General features: G+C 39.3%; 1 protein-coding gene across 4 annotated transcripts in view; it reads left to right on the top strand.

The window, feature by feature from the left end:
• The window catches only part of LOC126291686 (fasciclin-2), an 856,801-nt gene that overhangs the window by 781,136 nt on the left and 59,257 nt on the right, over nucleotides 1-16,408 (top strand). For all 4 annotated transcript variants that reach the window (XM_049985310.1, XM_049985309.1, XM_049985308.1 and 1 more), the window contains exon 14: nucleotides 14,249-14,266. In XM_049985310.1, coding sequence (XP_049841267.1) covers nucleotides 14,249-14,266 — 18 coding nt within the window. The remainder of the gene's footprint in view (nucleotides 1-14,248; nucleotides 14,267-16,408) is intronic.

Here is a 16,408-nt window from a genome sequence, read left to right as displayed (position 1 = left end):
TAATTTGCTGGGAAGTGGCGGTGCGGTCCCCTACGGCACTTCGTAGGATCCTACGGTCTTGGCGTGCATCCGTGCGTAGCTGCGGTCCGGTCCCAGGTCGACGGGCACGTGCACCTTCCGCCGACCACTGGCAACAACATCGATGTACTGTGGAGACCTCACGCCCCACGTGTTAAGTAATTCGGCGGTGCGCCCACCCGACCTCCCGCATGCCTACTATACGCCCTCGCTCAAAGTCCGTCAACTGCACATACGGTTCACGTCCACACTGTCGCCGCATGCTACCAGTGTTAAAGACTGCGATGGAGCTCCGTATGCCACGGCAAACTGGCTGACACTGACGGCGGCGGTGCACAAATGCTGCGCAGCTAGCGCCATTAGACGGCCAACACCGTGGTTCCTGGTGTGTCCGCTGTGCCGTACGTGTGATCATTGCTTGTACAGCCCTCTCGCAGTGTCCGGAGCAAGTATGGTGGGTCTGACACACCGGTGTCAATGTGTTCTTTTTTCCATTTCCAGGAGTGTATTTGAAAACAGAGTTAAGCATTTCAGTTTTCGTTTTGTTACTCTCATTTTCAGTTCCTGTCTCATTTGCTAGGGCCTGGATACTAACTTTGGTGCCACTAACTGCATTTACATACAACGAGAATTTCTTTGGATTTTGTGAAATGTCGTTTGACAATATTCTGCTACAGTATTCATTGAAGGCATCACAAATTACTCTCTTGACAGCCAAATGCGTTTCATTCAGCATATCTCTATCTATAGCCCTATGCTTGGTTTTACATCTATTATTCGGTAATCTCTGTTTCTTTAGAAGTTTCTTTACAGTGTAATGAAATGTCGTGTGACGAGGGCCTCCTGTCGGGTAGACCGTTCGCCTGGTGCAAGTCTTTCGATTTGACGCCACTTCGGTGACTTGCGCGTCAATAGTGATGAAGTGATGATGATTTGGACAACACAACACCCAGTCCCTGAGTGGAGAAAATCTCCGACCCAGCCGGGAATCGAACCCGGGCCCTTTGGTTTGACAGTCTGTTGCGCTGACCACTCAGTGACTGTATACCATGCAGGTTCCCTCCCATTATGAGCTGTTCTACTATGTACATATCTGTCCAGTGCGTGATCATCTATTCTTTTACACTTGAGCCAGAGTTACTATACATGCCCCTGACCTGTGCTGAAAGTTTCAGTTTCCTCATAGAGATATGACACTACTGATTGTTTATCTAGGTTACTGAACATATATATCTTTCTTTTATTTTAGTTGGCCTTTGTACTTTGGTAATCATTATTGCCCCAACTGTATCATAATCACTGATACCGGTTTCGATGTGGACATCTTCAAAAACGTCGCATCGATTTGTTGCCATTAGGTCCAATATATTTCCTTCCGTCATGAGTGGGGTTCCAAACTATCTGTTCTAGTTAGCTTTCAGAGAAGGCATTTAGTAAAGTCTTTATCACACCCACCACTAACAAAATTGTAATTTTCCCAATTAGTTGTTGGATGATTAAAGTCTCCACTGATAATTATGTATGGTTGGGGAACTAACATACAAGTGAACTGAGATTTTCTCTTGAGGTTTCCGGTTTCATCAGAAGATGAGTCTGGTGGGCGATGGAAGGATCCAGTTATCATTTCATGTCCACCCCTGATACTAAGTCTTGACCAAACAATCTCACATGCAGCTTCAATGTCTATCTTAGTGGATTTGAGTTTTTTGTCTACTGTGACAAATACACTACTTCCAATTCCTATTTGCCTATTCTTTTGATATACATTTAAATTTTCTCCAAAACTCTCACTGCTATCAATTTCCAGTTTCAACCAGCTTTCTGTACCTAGTATTACGTGAGCTTCACTGCTTTTCATGAGTGCTTCAAACTCTGGGACTTCGTTAAGAGTTCTTCGGCAGTTTATCATTAGGATTTTAATACTCTCACCTGTGGGAGGCACTTCTTTTGATCTTACACTGTAGTTGCCATTATCTGGATTGTGTGGAGAGTCTCCTTGTGTTCAAGCCACACACAGTGAGCTACCTGGTTAGCACCCTCTGATGTGATGTGGAGTGCACACCAGTCAGCATTACTTTGGGGACTACTTCATCATTTTCCTTTTTTATCCTATACTCTCTTCAAAATTACTTTGGTATGTGCACCTCGTGGTTGGAACAGAATTTCCACATCTCTCAGTGGACACACACATGATCTTTCGTTCGGCTCACACAAACTCTCAGATTTTTTGATGTACGTAGATGAAACTGGTATCAGTGTGTTCTACAAGTCTTGCACTCTGTGTTCATTTTAGTATCCACATCAACAAATTTTAAACATAATTTATGATGATGCTAGGAAAATGTTGACAAACAAGAAACTGTTTCTTGTTGGAGTTAGGTGTAAATATGAGTGTGGAATCTTAACAGTAAATCATATTTTCATGTACTCCAAGCTTTAACTCTGATGGAGATTACAAACACAAGATACTTAAGAGTTAAATGCGTCACATAATGTTCTGTTCGATGGTATGTCCACCACAAAGTGGTCACTTACCAGGTTTTGTTACGAGGAGTAGGATACTGGGTTTATAATCTGTTACCATGCTTTATGATCATCTGTGTATTTTTGTCTACTCTTCCTGTCAACACATTATAACCAGAGAAATTTTCATAGTGAGGGCCCAGGTTGTGCAGAACAATAAGTAGCAATGTTTATCCGGTGTGAAAAAGACTGCTTGCTTGGAGGTGAACAGGATTTGTTTTTTAAAGGATGTTTTTTTATCCTCACTAAACATGGATGTGAGGTATCACATCATCAACAAATGAATTTTGTTAATTCTCTTACTGATGAAGTGTTTTTCACAATTTTGATGTTTTTATAGCTTCCTCTTTATTTTCAAAGATTTCCTTATTCACAGCAGTATTTTTGTTTGTATGCAGAGCTCCAGCAGGTCTTTTGTTCAAGTAATTTTGAACAGAGTATTGCCAATGTCTGTTGTTGCAGCAACATACCTAAATAGTTTGTTAAATGGCTCATACTGAGCGTATGCCTAAAAAATCTCCTAAGAGACACAAAACAGTTGATTTTAGATGGAAAGACTCTGATTTGGACCCTAAAGTGTATAATTTCGATAACAGTGGTTCCGGTTGCAAAATCGTCAATTTAGATGATTTATGTACTGAATTTAATTGATGAAAGGAGAACATATAAAAATGCCATAAATGAAGCAGGCAAAAAGGAATACAAACGACACAAAAATGAGATCAACAGGAAGTGCAAAATGGCTAAGCAGGGATGGCTAGAGGACAAATGTAAGGATGTAGAGGCTTATCTCACTAGGGGTAAGATAGATACTGCCTACAGGAAAATTAAAGAGACCTTTAGAGAAAGGAGAACTACTTGCACGAATATCAAGAGCTTTTATGGAAACCCAGTTCTAAGCAAAGAAGGGAAAGCAGAAAGGTGGAAGGAGTATATAGAGGGCCTATACAAGGGCGATGTACTTGAGGACAATATTATGGAAATGGAAGAGGATGTAGATGAAGATGAAATGGGAGATATGATATTGCATGAAGAGTTTGACAGAGCACTGAAAGACCTGAGTCGAAACAATCCCATTTCTAAAGGCAAAGAGTTTGGGCCAGAGTTTGCCTTTACAAATGTCTGCTTGTGTCTGTGTATGTGCGGATGGATATGTGTGTGTGTGTGTGCGAGTGTATACCTGTCCTTTTTTCTCCCTAAGGTAAGTCTTTTCGCTCCCGGGATTGGAATGACTCCTTACCCTCTCCCTCAAAACCCACATCCTTTTATCTTTCCCTCTCCTTCCCTCTTTCCTGACAAAGCAACCGTTGGTTGCGAAAGCTTGAATTTTGTGTGTATGTTTGTGTTTGTTTGTGTGTCTATCGACCTGCCAGCCCTTCTGTTTGGTAAGTCACATCATCTTTGTTTTTAAATATATTTTTCCCACATGGAATGTTTCCCTCTATTATATAAATACCTACATAGTATGATTCAACATGATGAATACAGTGCTTATCCAAACCTCAACATGTTTAATATATACTTCCATACTAATAGCAATCACAAGTTTGTCACATTTCAGCCACTGAGTGTCATGCATCTCCTATAGCTTGTTTTTCATATCTTAACAAGGCACGTTTTTTTAAAGTAGGTACTAAAATTAAAAATAAAACAAGTAGACTTTTCTTAGCAGTTTTATTTTTACATGAAAGCCTGTACTTTAATCTACTTCTCTACATAATTCTCGGCAATATTAAGGCACCTATCACATCATAGAACCAGATTTTGAGTATCATCCTTATAGAAATCTGCCACCTGATTAGACAATCATCTCTCTCACTTTCTCATCACTTTCAGCATCAAATCATCAGTAATGTACCACTCTACCTCTCATAATGTTTTCTCTACACACTTCACTGATGTGACAACAAATTTCAGCCAAAGTTCACACCAGTAGAGTAAGAAAACAAATTACAACGTTTATTTCACAGAGTGCAGGATTCTAAATCAGAGGAGGAGGCATTTCAGTTACGATACTCACTGAACATTTTTGGGAATTATGTAAAAAAGTAGATTAAAGTACAGGCTCTCATGTAAAAATGAAATTGACAAGAAAAATCTACTAGTTTTATTTTTATTTCAAAATGTTATTTACTTAAAAAACATGCCTTGTATTTATGAGAAAATTCAGATTTTTACATGTGGGATGTACGCCCCATCCTGTAATTCAAAATAGGTGATATATATATAAAAAAAAAAGTAGTAGTGCTCACAGTAACCTTTCCATAGACACCACATTTGTAAGAATCGCTTAAGGCATTATTGAAATATTAATTTTTGAAGATTGTTATGTAGAAAAAATATTTAACATTAAGTAACATAAAAATTACACTTCATATTAGGGATTCATCTTCACTATGCACTTGCCTTAATTTTGTCTTTGTAACCATGTTACTGGCTTCTCTGTTACTAGGTGGGTTTAGTTTTTAATATACGAAGTGTGATCAGAAAAATACGGTTAATAATTTTATTAGAAACAAAGTAATAAGCTTACATGGAACACACATCTCTATGTCGAATACATGACTGGAATCGTTTCTGGAAGGCTTCTTGTGGAAGGTTGTTCTCAGGTGCTCTGTTGTGGGTCTCTCAATATCAGGAATGGTGTCGAAACATTTTCCTTTGAGAAAATTTTTTATTTTTGGATAGAGTCAGAAGTCGCATGGTGCTACATCTGCTGAGTAAGGCGGATATGGACAGAACAATTTAACCAACAAAAAATTGTTGAATCAAAAGTGTGGTGCTGCACAGAGCATTGTCATGATGAAAAAGGAAGACATCGACACACTTTTCTGGTCTCTTTCTTCATACATCCTTTTGCAAAAATTGCAGAATGCCCTTGTAAAATTTGATGTTTGCAATTGATTAACTGGTTTTCCATTGGAAACGCTGAATTTTTGCCTTTCTTCATACATCCTTTTGCAAAAATTGCAGAATGCCCTTGTAAAATTTGATGTTTGCAATTGATTAACTGGTTTTCCATTGGAAACGCTGAATTTTTGCCCTCCCCACGCGCTCAAGTTTCATCTCCAGTTACAATTTTGGACATGAAGTCCAGGTCTGAATAAAGATGGTCCTTTAACTCTGTGACAGTGACACACAATTTTCCTTCTGTTCATCACTCAAAAGTTGTTGGTCAAATTTTGCATTCACTAGTCATCATTGATGAAATGTATGATGAGATAAAAGAAATTATTCAGGTAGTGAAGGGAGACGAAAATTTAATAGTCATGGGTGATTGGAATTTGTCAGTAGGAAAAGGGAGAGAAGGAAACATAGTAGGTGAATATGGATAGGGGGGAAGAAATGAAAGAGGAAGCCGTCTGGTAGAATTTTGCACAGAGCATAACTTAATCATAGCTAATACTTGGTTCAAGAATCATAAACGAAGGTTGTATACATGGAAGAATCCTGGAGATACTAAAAGGTATCAGATAGATTACATAATGGTAAGACAGAGATTTAGGAATCAAGTTTTAAATTGTAAGACATTTCCAGGGGCAGATGTGGACTCTGACCACAATCTAACTGTAGATTAAAACTGGAATCCTGGAGATACTAAAAGGTATCAGATAGCTTACATAATGGTAAGACAGAGATTTAGGAATCAAGTTTTAAATTGTAAGACATTTCCAGGGGCAGATGTGGACTCTGACCACAATCTAACTGTAGATTAAAACTGAAGAAACTACAAAAAGGTGCTAAATTAAGGAGATGGGACCTGGATAGACTGAAAGAACCAGAGGGAGAGCATAAGGGAACAATTGACAGGAATGGGGGAAAGAAATACAGTAGAAGAAGAATGAGTAGCTTTGAGGTATGAAGTAGAGGATCAAGTAGGTAAAAAGACGAGGGCTAATAGAAATCCTTGGATAACAGAAGAAATATTGAATTTAATTGATGAAAGGAGAAAATATAAAAACGCAGTGAACAAAGTAGGCAAAAAGGAACACAAACGTCTCAAAAATGAGATCGACAGGAAGTGCAAAATGGCTAAGCAGGGATGGCTAGAGGACAAATGTAAGGATGTAGAGGATATTCTCACTTGGGGTAGGATAGATACTGCCTACAGGAAAATTAAAGAGACCTTTGGAGAGAAGAGAACCACTTGTATGAATATCAAGAGCTCAGATGGAAACCCAGTTCTAAGCAAAGAAGGGATGGCGGAAAGGTGGAAGGAGTATATAGAGGGTTTATACATGGGCAATGTACTTGAGGACAATATTATGGAAATGGAAGCGGATGTAGATGAAGACAAAATGGGAGATAAGATACTGCGTGAAGAGTTTGACTGGGCACTGAAAGACCTGAGTCAAAACAAGGCCCCGGCAGTAGACAGCATTCCATTAGAACTACTGACGGCCTTGGGAGTGCCAGTCATGACAAAACTCTACCATCTGGTGAGTAAGATGTATGAGACAGGCGAAATACCCTCAGACTTCAGGAAGAATATAATAATTCCAATCCCAAAGAAAGCAGGTGTTGACAGATGTGAAAATTACCGAACTATCATTTTAATAAGTCACAGCTGCAAAATACTAACGCAAATTCTTTACAGATGAATGAAAAAACTGTTAGAAGCAGACCTCGGGGAAGATCAGTTTGGATTCCGTAGAAATGTTGGAACACGTGAGGCAATACTAACCTTACGACTTATCTTAGAAGAAAGATTAAGAAAAGGCAAACCTACGTTTCTGGCATTTGTAGACTTAGAGAAAGCTTTTGACAATGTTAACTGGAATACTCTCTTTCAAATTCTGAAGGTGGCAGGGGTAAAATACAGGGAGCGTAAAGCTATTTACAATTTGTACAGAAACCAGATGGCAGTTATAAGAGTCGAGGGGCATGAAAGGGAAGCAGTGGTTGGGAAGGGAGTGAGACAGGGTTGTAGCCTCTCCCCGATGTTATTCAATCTGTATGTTGCACAAGCAGTAAAGGAAACAAAAGAAAAATTTGGAGTAGGTATTAAAATTCACAGAGAAGAAATAAAAACTTTGAGGTTCGCCGATGACATTGTAATTCTGTCACAGACAGCAAAGGACTTGGAAGAGGAGTTGAATGGAATGGACAGTGTTTTGAAAGGAGGATATAAGATGAACATCAACAAAAGCAAAACGAGGATAATGGAATGTAGTCAAATTAAATCGGGTGATGCTGAGGGAATTAGATTAGTAAATGAGACACTTAAAGTAGTAAAGGAGTTTTGCTATTTAGGGAGTAAAATAACTGATGATGGTCGAAGTAGAGAGGATATAAAACGTAGACTGGCAATGGCAAGGAAATCGTTTCTGAAGAAGAGAAATTTGTTAACATCGAGTATAGATTTAAGTGTCAGGAAGTCGTTTCTGAAAGTATTTGTATGGAGCGTAGCCTTGTATGGAAGTGAAACATGGACGATAACTAGTTTGGACAAGAAGAGAATAGAAGCTTTCAAAATGTGGTGCTACAGAAGAATGCTGAAGATTAGATGGGTAGATCACATAACTAATAAGGAGGTATTGTACAGAATTGGTGAGAAGAGGAGTTTGTGGCACAACTTGATGAGAAGAAGGGACCGGTTGGTAGGACATGTTTTGAGGCATCAAGGGATCGCAAATTTAGCATTGGAGGGCAGCGTGGAGGGTAAAAATCGTAGAGGGAGACCAAGAGATGAATACACAAAGCAGATTCAGAAGGATGTAGGTTGCAGTAGGTACTGGGAGATGAAGAAGCGTGCACAGGATAGAGTAGCATGGAGAGCTGCATCAAACCAGTCTCAGGACTGAAGACCACAACAACTACAAGTCTCATTTACAGACTATAAGTTAAAATGATTGGCACAGACTCATACAAAATGTTAAATTCTTTGCTAGTCTTTCAAATAGTTATTCACCTGTTTGAACAAACAATTTTTGTCACCTTTTGCTCGTTCTCTTCTGGTTTTGGGGTTAATGGATATCCTGTACGTTGCTAGTCTTGTACTGACTCATTTCTGGTTTTATCACTGATGCCACTTGTAAATGGTCTTCAGAGTTATAGTATTATGGACATACATCAATTTCAACATTTTATGATTTTCTTTGGCACTTTTTGCGACTTAAAACAGAACTTAATGTTAATGCGTCAGTATCAGAAAATTGAGTCTGCCTCGATGCAAATCACCTTGTTATTCGTTTATTTCTTTATTCTCCCAAACAAATAAACGAATAACAAAGTTTTTTGCATCAAGGTGGACTCAATTTTCTGATATTACTGTTTTTCTATGCAAACAGGGACCAAATGAAAGAGTTCCAAGATAAAATCATTGTTAAAGCATTGTTCGAAAGCCACAATGCACGACAGACATGGAAAACACAACCTCACTCTAATGTCTCTGGATGCTGACTGACAAGTCAGAACTTATTCCGTCTTGACACTGCTTGTCTTAACAGATCAGGCTGTCAGATAAATTACATTAAATGGTTCTAGCATCAGTAGTTGCTGCTATAAATTTCATTCACTCTATTTTTTGGTCATACCTCATATTTTGTCTTATTTTATACCTGTCCTGGCTAATGAAGTCAGCCATGGCAATTAGCCTTCCAGGTTTCACGCTATTGGTCAGGTTTTTCCAACTATGAGGCCAGAGCCGGTATCTATGTTTTGTCTGACTTGTGGTCCAAAATTCTCATACTTCGGGCATCTGCCAATCACTGTGCTGTAAAGAGCAGTGTCGTCTACTGATGTCAGCATGAGACTAATACAGCTGCTGGGCCCTGCCTGGCTTGCCTAACTAACTTCCTCAGCTGTCAATACATGCACCCGATTCAGCCTTGCATCTTCCTAATGTCACAACAGGATGCACAGCTCCGTCTGTTTTGTAAAGGAGAGACAGTTCCCATCTTCATAGTTCAGATAAATTTGTGCTGGAAGGGAGTATCTAAATGGCCTGTGTAGTGAAGCAGCCGTTGAAGTCATACGTGCTGTGGTGCACAGCATATTGGTTGGTGAAGTTTGTGGTTCGCCACAGTTTAGCAGTGGCCATTCGTGTGAGTAGACTGCCTGTCGTGCCCATACAGAATGCTGTACAGTAATTGCAATATAATAATGTAGAACATTGCTGCTTTCACACGTGGTCCTACCATTTATTATGTAGGAAATGAAGACAGATCGTGAACTTGGGCCAACCACAATGGAATGAACTGTGGGAAGCAGGGATTGGGAGTATGACTGGACTAGGATGGATGAGAATGTTTTGCAGGTTGAGTGGGCAGTGGATCACTACTTTGGAGGATGTGGGTTGGATTTTGGATAGGAGATCCTCATCTCAGGACACAACTAGAAGTAGCTGAAGTTATGGAGGATGTGGTTTAGCTTTTTGAGGGTAGGGTGATACTGACGATCAGCAGAGTGCCGATTTGTGGCCGGTTAATAGGTTTGCTTGTACCAGAAGATCAGATGGTGTGGGAGATTTGTTTATGAATGAGCTGGGTAGGGTATTTTGTCAGTAAAGACTCTGGTAAGGTTATCACTATATTTTGACAACTGCTGTTTTCCACTGTTAACGCGACGTTGGGTTGTGAGGCTGTAAGGAAGAGATATTTTAACATGGAGTCTATAACAGCTGTCAAAGTAGAGTTATTGTTGGTGGTTTGTGCGCTCGATATGGGCAGACGTGCTTATGGAGCCATCTGAGAGGTGGAGACTGACGTCTAGGAAGATGGCTCAAAAAGTTGAGAAGTATCAGGTGAAGGAGATTTGGAATAAGTGTTGAAGCTATGGAGGAAAGAGCAAATGTTGCCCTTCCTATGAGTCACAATTGTGAAAATGTAATAAGTGAATGCGATCCAGGTTCAGCATTGCACCTGATAACCAAAAGGCCAGTTCACTGTCATACTAAATCAGAGAAAAATTTCAGATAAAATCAAACTTGCTTTTCAAAAAACAAAGCTGAAAACAAACTTGAGAACACAGGCAAACCAGTACAAATGTATCATTGCGTAGAACATTCCTGTAAGTTTACCTGTTCAGGTGTTAACAAGTTGAAATATCATAGCTGTCAGAAAATGTACGTAGGAGGGACAGGATGAACTTTGAAAACAATATTCAGGAAACAACTTAATATCACTGGCATCTTCATTTAGCTGACACCTGAAATAACAAAAACACGCAGTCTGTAATATATTACAATGCTTGTCAATCCTACACACCACTGAAAAAGGTAGTCTGCTAAATATTTTGGAAGAAATAGAAATTTTCACATATCTGAAAAAAAAGTCTTGATGTTATTTTGAATTAACAGGTTGACCGAAAAACAAAGAATACATTGAAAATTTCACAAAAGTTCTCATAAACCCTTGGTGCTGAAATCATTCCTCCGTTTAGAAATTTCAATAATGCTGGTGATAGAAATGAAATGATATGTCAGGTAATGGAAAATCGAGGATGGAAAAACTGTGGCCAAAACAAGTGGACCACCCTGTTGCAGAACATGCTGCAAAACATGATATCCTACATTTCAGTGTTTGCTTTATATACTGTGCCATATGGACCCTTCCCACCAACGCCAGCTTTTCTGAACTGCGCAGGTGGGAACTTTCCCTGCAATACGTCATATGTTGCTGCAACCCTCCTCGCCTCAACCTTTGTTAGTCAGTTTTCTGACTCATCCAGCCCCTTCCCTGTTCCCATTGCAGCACTGCACAGCCATCATTGCACCACTACACCCTGTCTCTCCTCTTCCACTGCTTCCCAAACCCCACCCCTCCCGATCTCTCCCCTGCCCTCTGTCTAACGCACAGCACTTCACTGTCTGCCACCCCCACCATACTATCCCTCCCTATCCTCACCCCAGCCCCTCCTTATTCCCAACCTGTCGCCACTCCCATCATGCACTGGTGCTGCTGCTTGCAGGGTGGTTTCAGTTGCCTGAGACTGCAGTTTTGTGTGTATGTGTGTGTGTGTGTGTGTGTGTGTGTGTGTGTGTGTTTTCTATTGTTGATGAAGGCCAGTGGCCAAAAGCTTTAATTGTGATAGTCTTTTTGTTGTGCATATCTGCGACCAAGCATCTCCACTATATGGTGAGTAGCAACTTTCCTTAATATAGCCTATGAAATAAACAACTAAAAAAAATATTTGGATGCTAGCACATTGCCATTGACAAGCACATGATCTCTAAATTTATATGCAGATTTAAACTGTCGTATAATTAAATAATTATATGACTGTTGTTGGCAAATGTATTTTGGTTGTGATAAGAAAGCAATATATAAAGCAAGTTAAATTATATGAAAAAATAGAAGTCACATTAAATAATACAAAACACTGAATGGCAGAGGATAAATGTATTTTGAAAAATATTTTTTCGGTCGTAAAGAAAATGCTGCTGACAATTGTCAGCACCAAATACTAGACTGACAATAAATAAACAAAAAAATATGAGATATTTTCAATAACTCCATGTTGTTTTTTCTTAAGGAGTTATGTCAAAGATAATGTGTTCCTGCTTCCACTACCATTTAATTTGCAAGAGTTGGAACTAAGGATCAAGTAATGCACTAGCCGATATTGTCTGTGACGTGGTAGGAGGTATACAACAAGAGATTGAGTATCATATTAAAGCAAATGGTGCCCATACTGCACACTTGAAATGTGAGTCAAAAACTTGGAGAGATGCTCCAGCCATTGATATGTGTCAATGTTGCTGTCTCTCTCATAGTTTTTGTGCAGTTGTCTTGTGAAACCCTGGAGTTACTTATGAATGATGCTGTACAGTAAAACTATCCTAGATTTTGGAATTATTAGTTCATTTCTCTGAGAGGAAAGAGCAAGTGATTGGAAAGTAAAGAGCACAGGTTGAGATGCACCCACCTGCTGCGATCTCTGTGTCCTTCTGTCTATAGCGCATGTGGCTCATCTCAACTTGGAGATTGCTCCTTCCTCCCTGAGCAACGAACTTACACTTTAGAAGGCTAAGTATATGTGCTTTCCAACAGTGCTTAGAATTTCGTCTCCTGAAAGCAAACACTGGAGAGCTGTGATGTCATTCTACGATCTTCACAATTTACTTTTCCTTTTGGAGCAATTTTAAGTACACTGGTGAACAGTCACAAAACATTTTTTCATTTATGAGAACAATATGAGGTGTTTCTGCAAGATAATTGAAGGGGTCAGCAGAAGACAGTGCTAACTCTCAATTTAATAAAGATTAGTTTGGTCACACTATCTGTTGTATTGTTGAGTGCACTGCATGCTAGCAACAACTTTTCCAGTATTTACTACTAGAAAGAGTACAATTACTATATAATTTTTTGCCATACTGTGTACTATGGTATTCTGTTTGAACTCAGTCAAACATGTAATATACAGCAACTCAAAATATGCTCTTGTGGGTTACCACTTTCTTCCACCAACCACTTCAGATCAGTCCTCAATCCAGGTCTAATTTCAGAATTTGTGTATAAGCCTCAATTTTCATATAATGATGTTTTTGTAAATTACTACTGCAGCATATGTATTATATGTCTCTGGCAAACAACATGACTTCCAAATGCAAACAACAACAAAATCTATCTGTACATAAACAAATCAAGGAAATGAATAAAATAAGAATAAAGAAAAGTAAAGAATCACACAATAATATTTCCTTCCAAATTTCTTGTGATACTTGGAAAGCCAGTAATCCGACAACATTGTGGTACTCCATTTGCCTTGATGAAGATTCTCAATTTGGGACATGTCATGGTGAAAGTGTTCCCCATGTTTATCACCAATGCCACCAAAGTTATCTGGGAAGATATCCCTGTGATCATTCGATAAATGTAGTTTAAAGTGACAAGATACATCCTGTAATGTGGTATGATCTCTGTAGTTCTTGCACAGTATTTATAACAGTTCTCTGCCCTGTGGTTTCCTGAAAAGTTGTTCCAGACACATGAAAGATAGCCTTGCCAATTTTAACATCAATCAGCAAATCAACAAAATGTTCATGACTCATTAATTCCTTAATTTGCAGTCTCGCAAATACTCTTCCCTTCATTTTGCTTTACTGGCCCATTTGTAGTTTTGTCTGTGGTTTTCACAAAGTTTGTGTTGAGGCACACATTTTTGGGGTCAACAAGAGCAGCTCATTTTCTTAAATTAATAGCCTTTTTTCTGTCTGCTGTTCGACTTGCATTGAAAGTGGCAGTGCTTTGTTAACTGAGCTGAGAAAAATTGTGATATCTTGACATCTCCACACACATACTACTTGCATTTACAAGTTTGTAGCAGTTTTAAGGTTCTCATTTTTCCTTCTGATTAGCTGCATGAGGAATCAGAACAGATCCAGATTTGTTCCCACTGTGAGAATTACTATTTTGGGACTAACTTTGCTGGATCTCTGAACAAGTACCACTTATTTACACTGAAATTGTAGCCGAGAGTCTCCGTAATGAACTCGCTGTCATTTCTTGAGGTAGAAATTTGACCTGAGGGCCATGTTGTGTATTTCCCAGTATATATTTTGATTATTCTTTAGCAATTAAATCTGAAAAATATTTAAGTTGCAAATTCAGCTCCCACGACTTGGCAAAGCACACTGTTAACATTCTTTGTAATAAAAATAATGTTGACCTGTGTTCCCAGATGATATGAATTGAATACGATGTGCATACTTAGCAATAAGTATCTCCTGTTTGCTCATGCCACTCCCTGAACTTTTCTGTTGCAGATCCGAGCCAGATGCCAGGTACTCAGGCCGGTCAGTCGTCTGCGGCCCCCGCCCGCCCCCATCTCCACCTCCTGCCACCTGTACTCCTGTCCCTGTTAACGATTTCCCTAACTCATATCCGGCTATGCTAAGATCTTAGAACTCTATAGGTGGGGGGTGGGAGGGGGGAATTATCGACGTCCTCTTGTTTACTTTCTCCTCGTCCTCCGAAATGGGGTTCAGTGGAGATCTCGTTACGGGATAGTCGGGTCAATTAAAATTTGTCGCTGGGATCATTTCTGTGCGTGTCAGGTTGTCGGCGATTCTTAGGAAAGTGCTTGATGGGCGAAAATTTTTGTTCTGATAGTCTTACTATTCAGTTTTGGACTACTATACTTGCAGTACAGAAATCTCTGGGCACTGAGTGTGTGCTTTCTAAGTAATTCCGTCTTTTTGTTTCTTATTTCCCCTCCCCCTCTATTATAGATCTGCTCAAAGGCCAGTGGGCTAAGAAAAGTAGACCATTTACTAAAACTGTCTGATTTGAGTATTTTCACTACAGATTTGGTTGCATTGAAGTTTTTATTGTTAATTTTAGAGAACTTGTGTTGAAGCTAGTTAGTTTTATTTCTATTACTTGCAGTATTTCCCAGTATTGGATTACTTGAGTATTACTCTTGTAATCTACTAGTGATTGGGAATTTATTATGCACATAATTTATGTGTTACATTATATATTTGCGATATTTTTTCTTGATTTTACTCATTAGATTACATTGTTGGTGGCATGAACTTTTAAAAATATGTCCGTTATTTCCCTCGGGAACTGAGCACCAGTGAGAATTTGAGTGTGTCCTCCCGCTTCAGTTTACTTTACGCGAATCTCAGTGCCAGTGTATGTCGACAATAAACTGGGACTGTTTACTGAGCTGAGACACCGATATAGTAAACTGAAGGAACCAGTTCAGTACACACACATCGTGAAAGATTTCTATGAAGCACATGCCTCTATGTATGTAAGATGTGCTAGCTAATTACCTTAGGGCACTATAGTAAAGCATCGTATGAGATTCTCATTTTTAATAGGTCTGTTTTTAGCAATCTCCAATAACAAGTAAAATTAGGGAATAATATCTATTCCGTTCCAAAACAATGTCATACTTGTCTACAAAATGTCTTGTTCTTCCAGAGATCATATTAATGGGCTGTAATGAAATGAATGATGATTGAGGTACATTTATAGAGTCAAAAAAATAAGGATGAATTACCTGGCAAAGTTTTGAAAGATTGATGCAGTGCTCTGTGAAAATATATCCCAGCTTTGTAGGAATATTTCTTTCTCCAAAGCAGCACCACATCTTACTCTCTAATAGTGGCATGAAGGTCACACATTCAGGAAATATTAAGGTGGGATTCCATGTTCCAGTCCATTGGCAAAGGTGTGTTTCTCATACAACAGACCAATCCAGTATTTAGAGAAAGTTAATGTATAAATAAGAAAAATTGTCAGTTCACGGAGGCACATTTAATCCCAGTCTGATTGTCTCAGTGGTGTGCAGTTATTGTGAAGGGGGTGAGGAAAAAATGTGATCTGCATCCACATCTCACCATATGACTCATAAGATGTGTGCCTGATGTGGGATGGGAGCTGGCAGAACCAGTGCCGAGAGAAGACACATGAGATTTGTGCTGAGCCAGTCAGAAGCTCACAGGAGTCCCTGTGCATACTGATTCCTGAGCATTCTGCCTTGGGAATTAGTAGCCTTGTATGGGAGTGATAATACGTTGTGACAGGTGTATCAGAAGACTGTAGGCCTGTGTCCTGTAATGTCAACATTTTGAAAAGGAAATACTGTTCAGGCACACTTTGAATTTGCATATTATGCGGCAAACACTGCTTGTTCTCACTTGACCAGAAGATACCATAATTTCCCAAGCTGTGACCTCCGTAGTTGTCATCTGCTCTTTTTTAGAATCTGCACATACGTGACACAACAAATACCTTACAGTTAAGTGCACATTCACCATGCTTCCCATTAAATTCTCCTTCACCTAGTGTTTGCTTCCATGCTTCCTCCCAGCCTCACTTATCCAGGTAATTTTCTTGAAAAGAAATTTTTCAGTTTCACGTACATGTGTGTGTGTGTCATCACATTCTGCAATGCTTCAGCGGCACTGGAG

This window comes from Schistocerca gregaria, chromosome 9 (assembly GCF_023897955.1).
Source record: "Schistocerca gregaria isolate iqSchGreg1 chromosome 9, iqSchGreg1.2, whole genome shotgun sequence".
In the NCBI taxonomy this organism is placed as follows: Eukaryota; Metazoa; Arthropoda; class Insecta; order Orthoptera; family Acrididae; genus Schistocerca; species Schistocerca gregaria.
The sequence above is the reverse complement of the archived record's forward strand: the minus strand, read 5'-3'. Positions and strand labels throughout refer to the sequence as shown.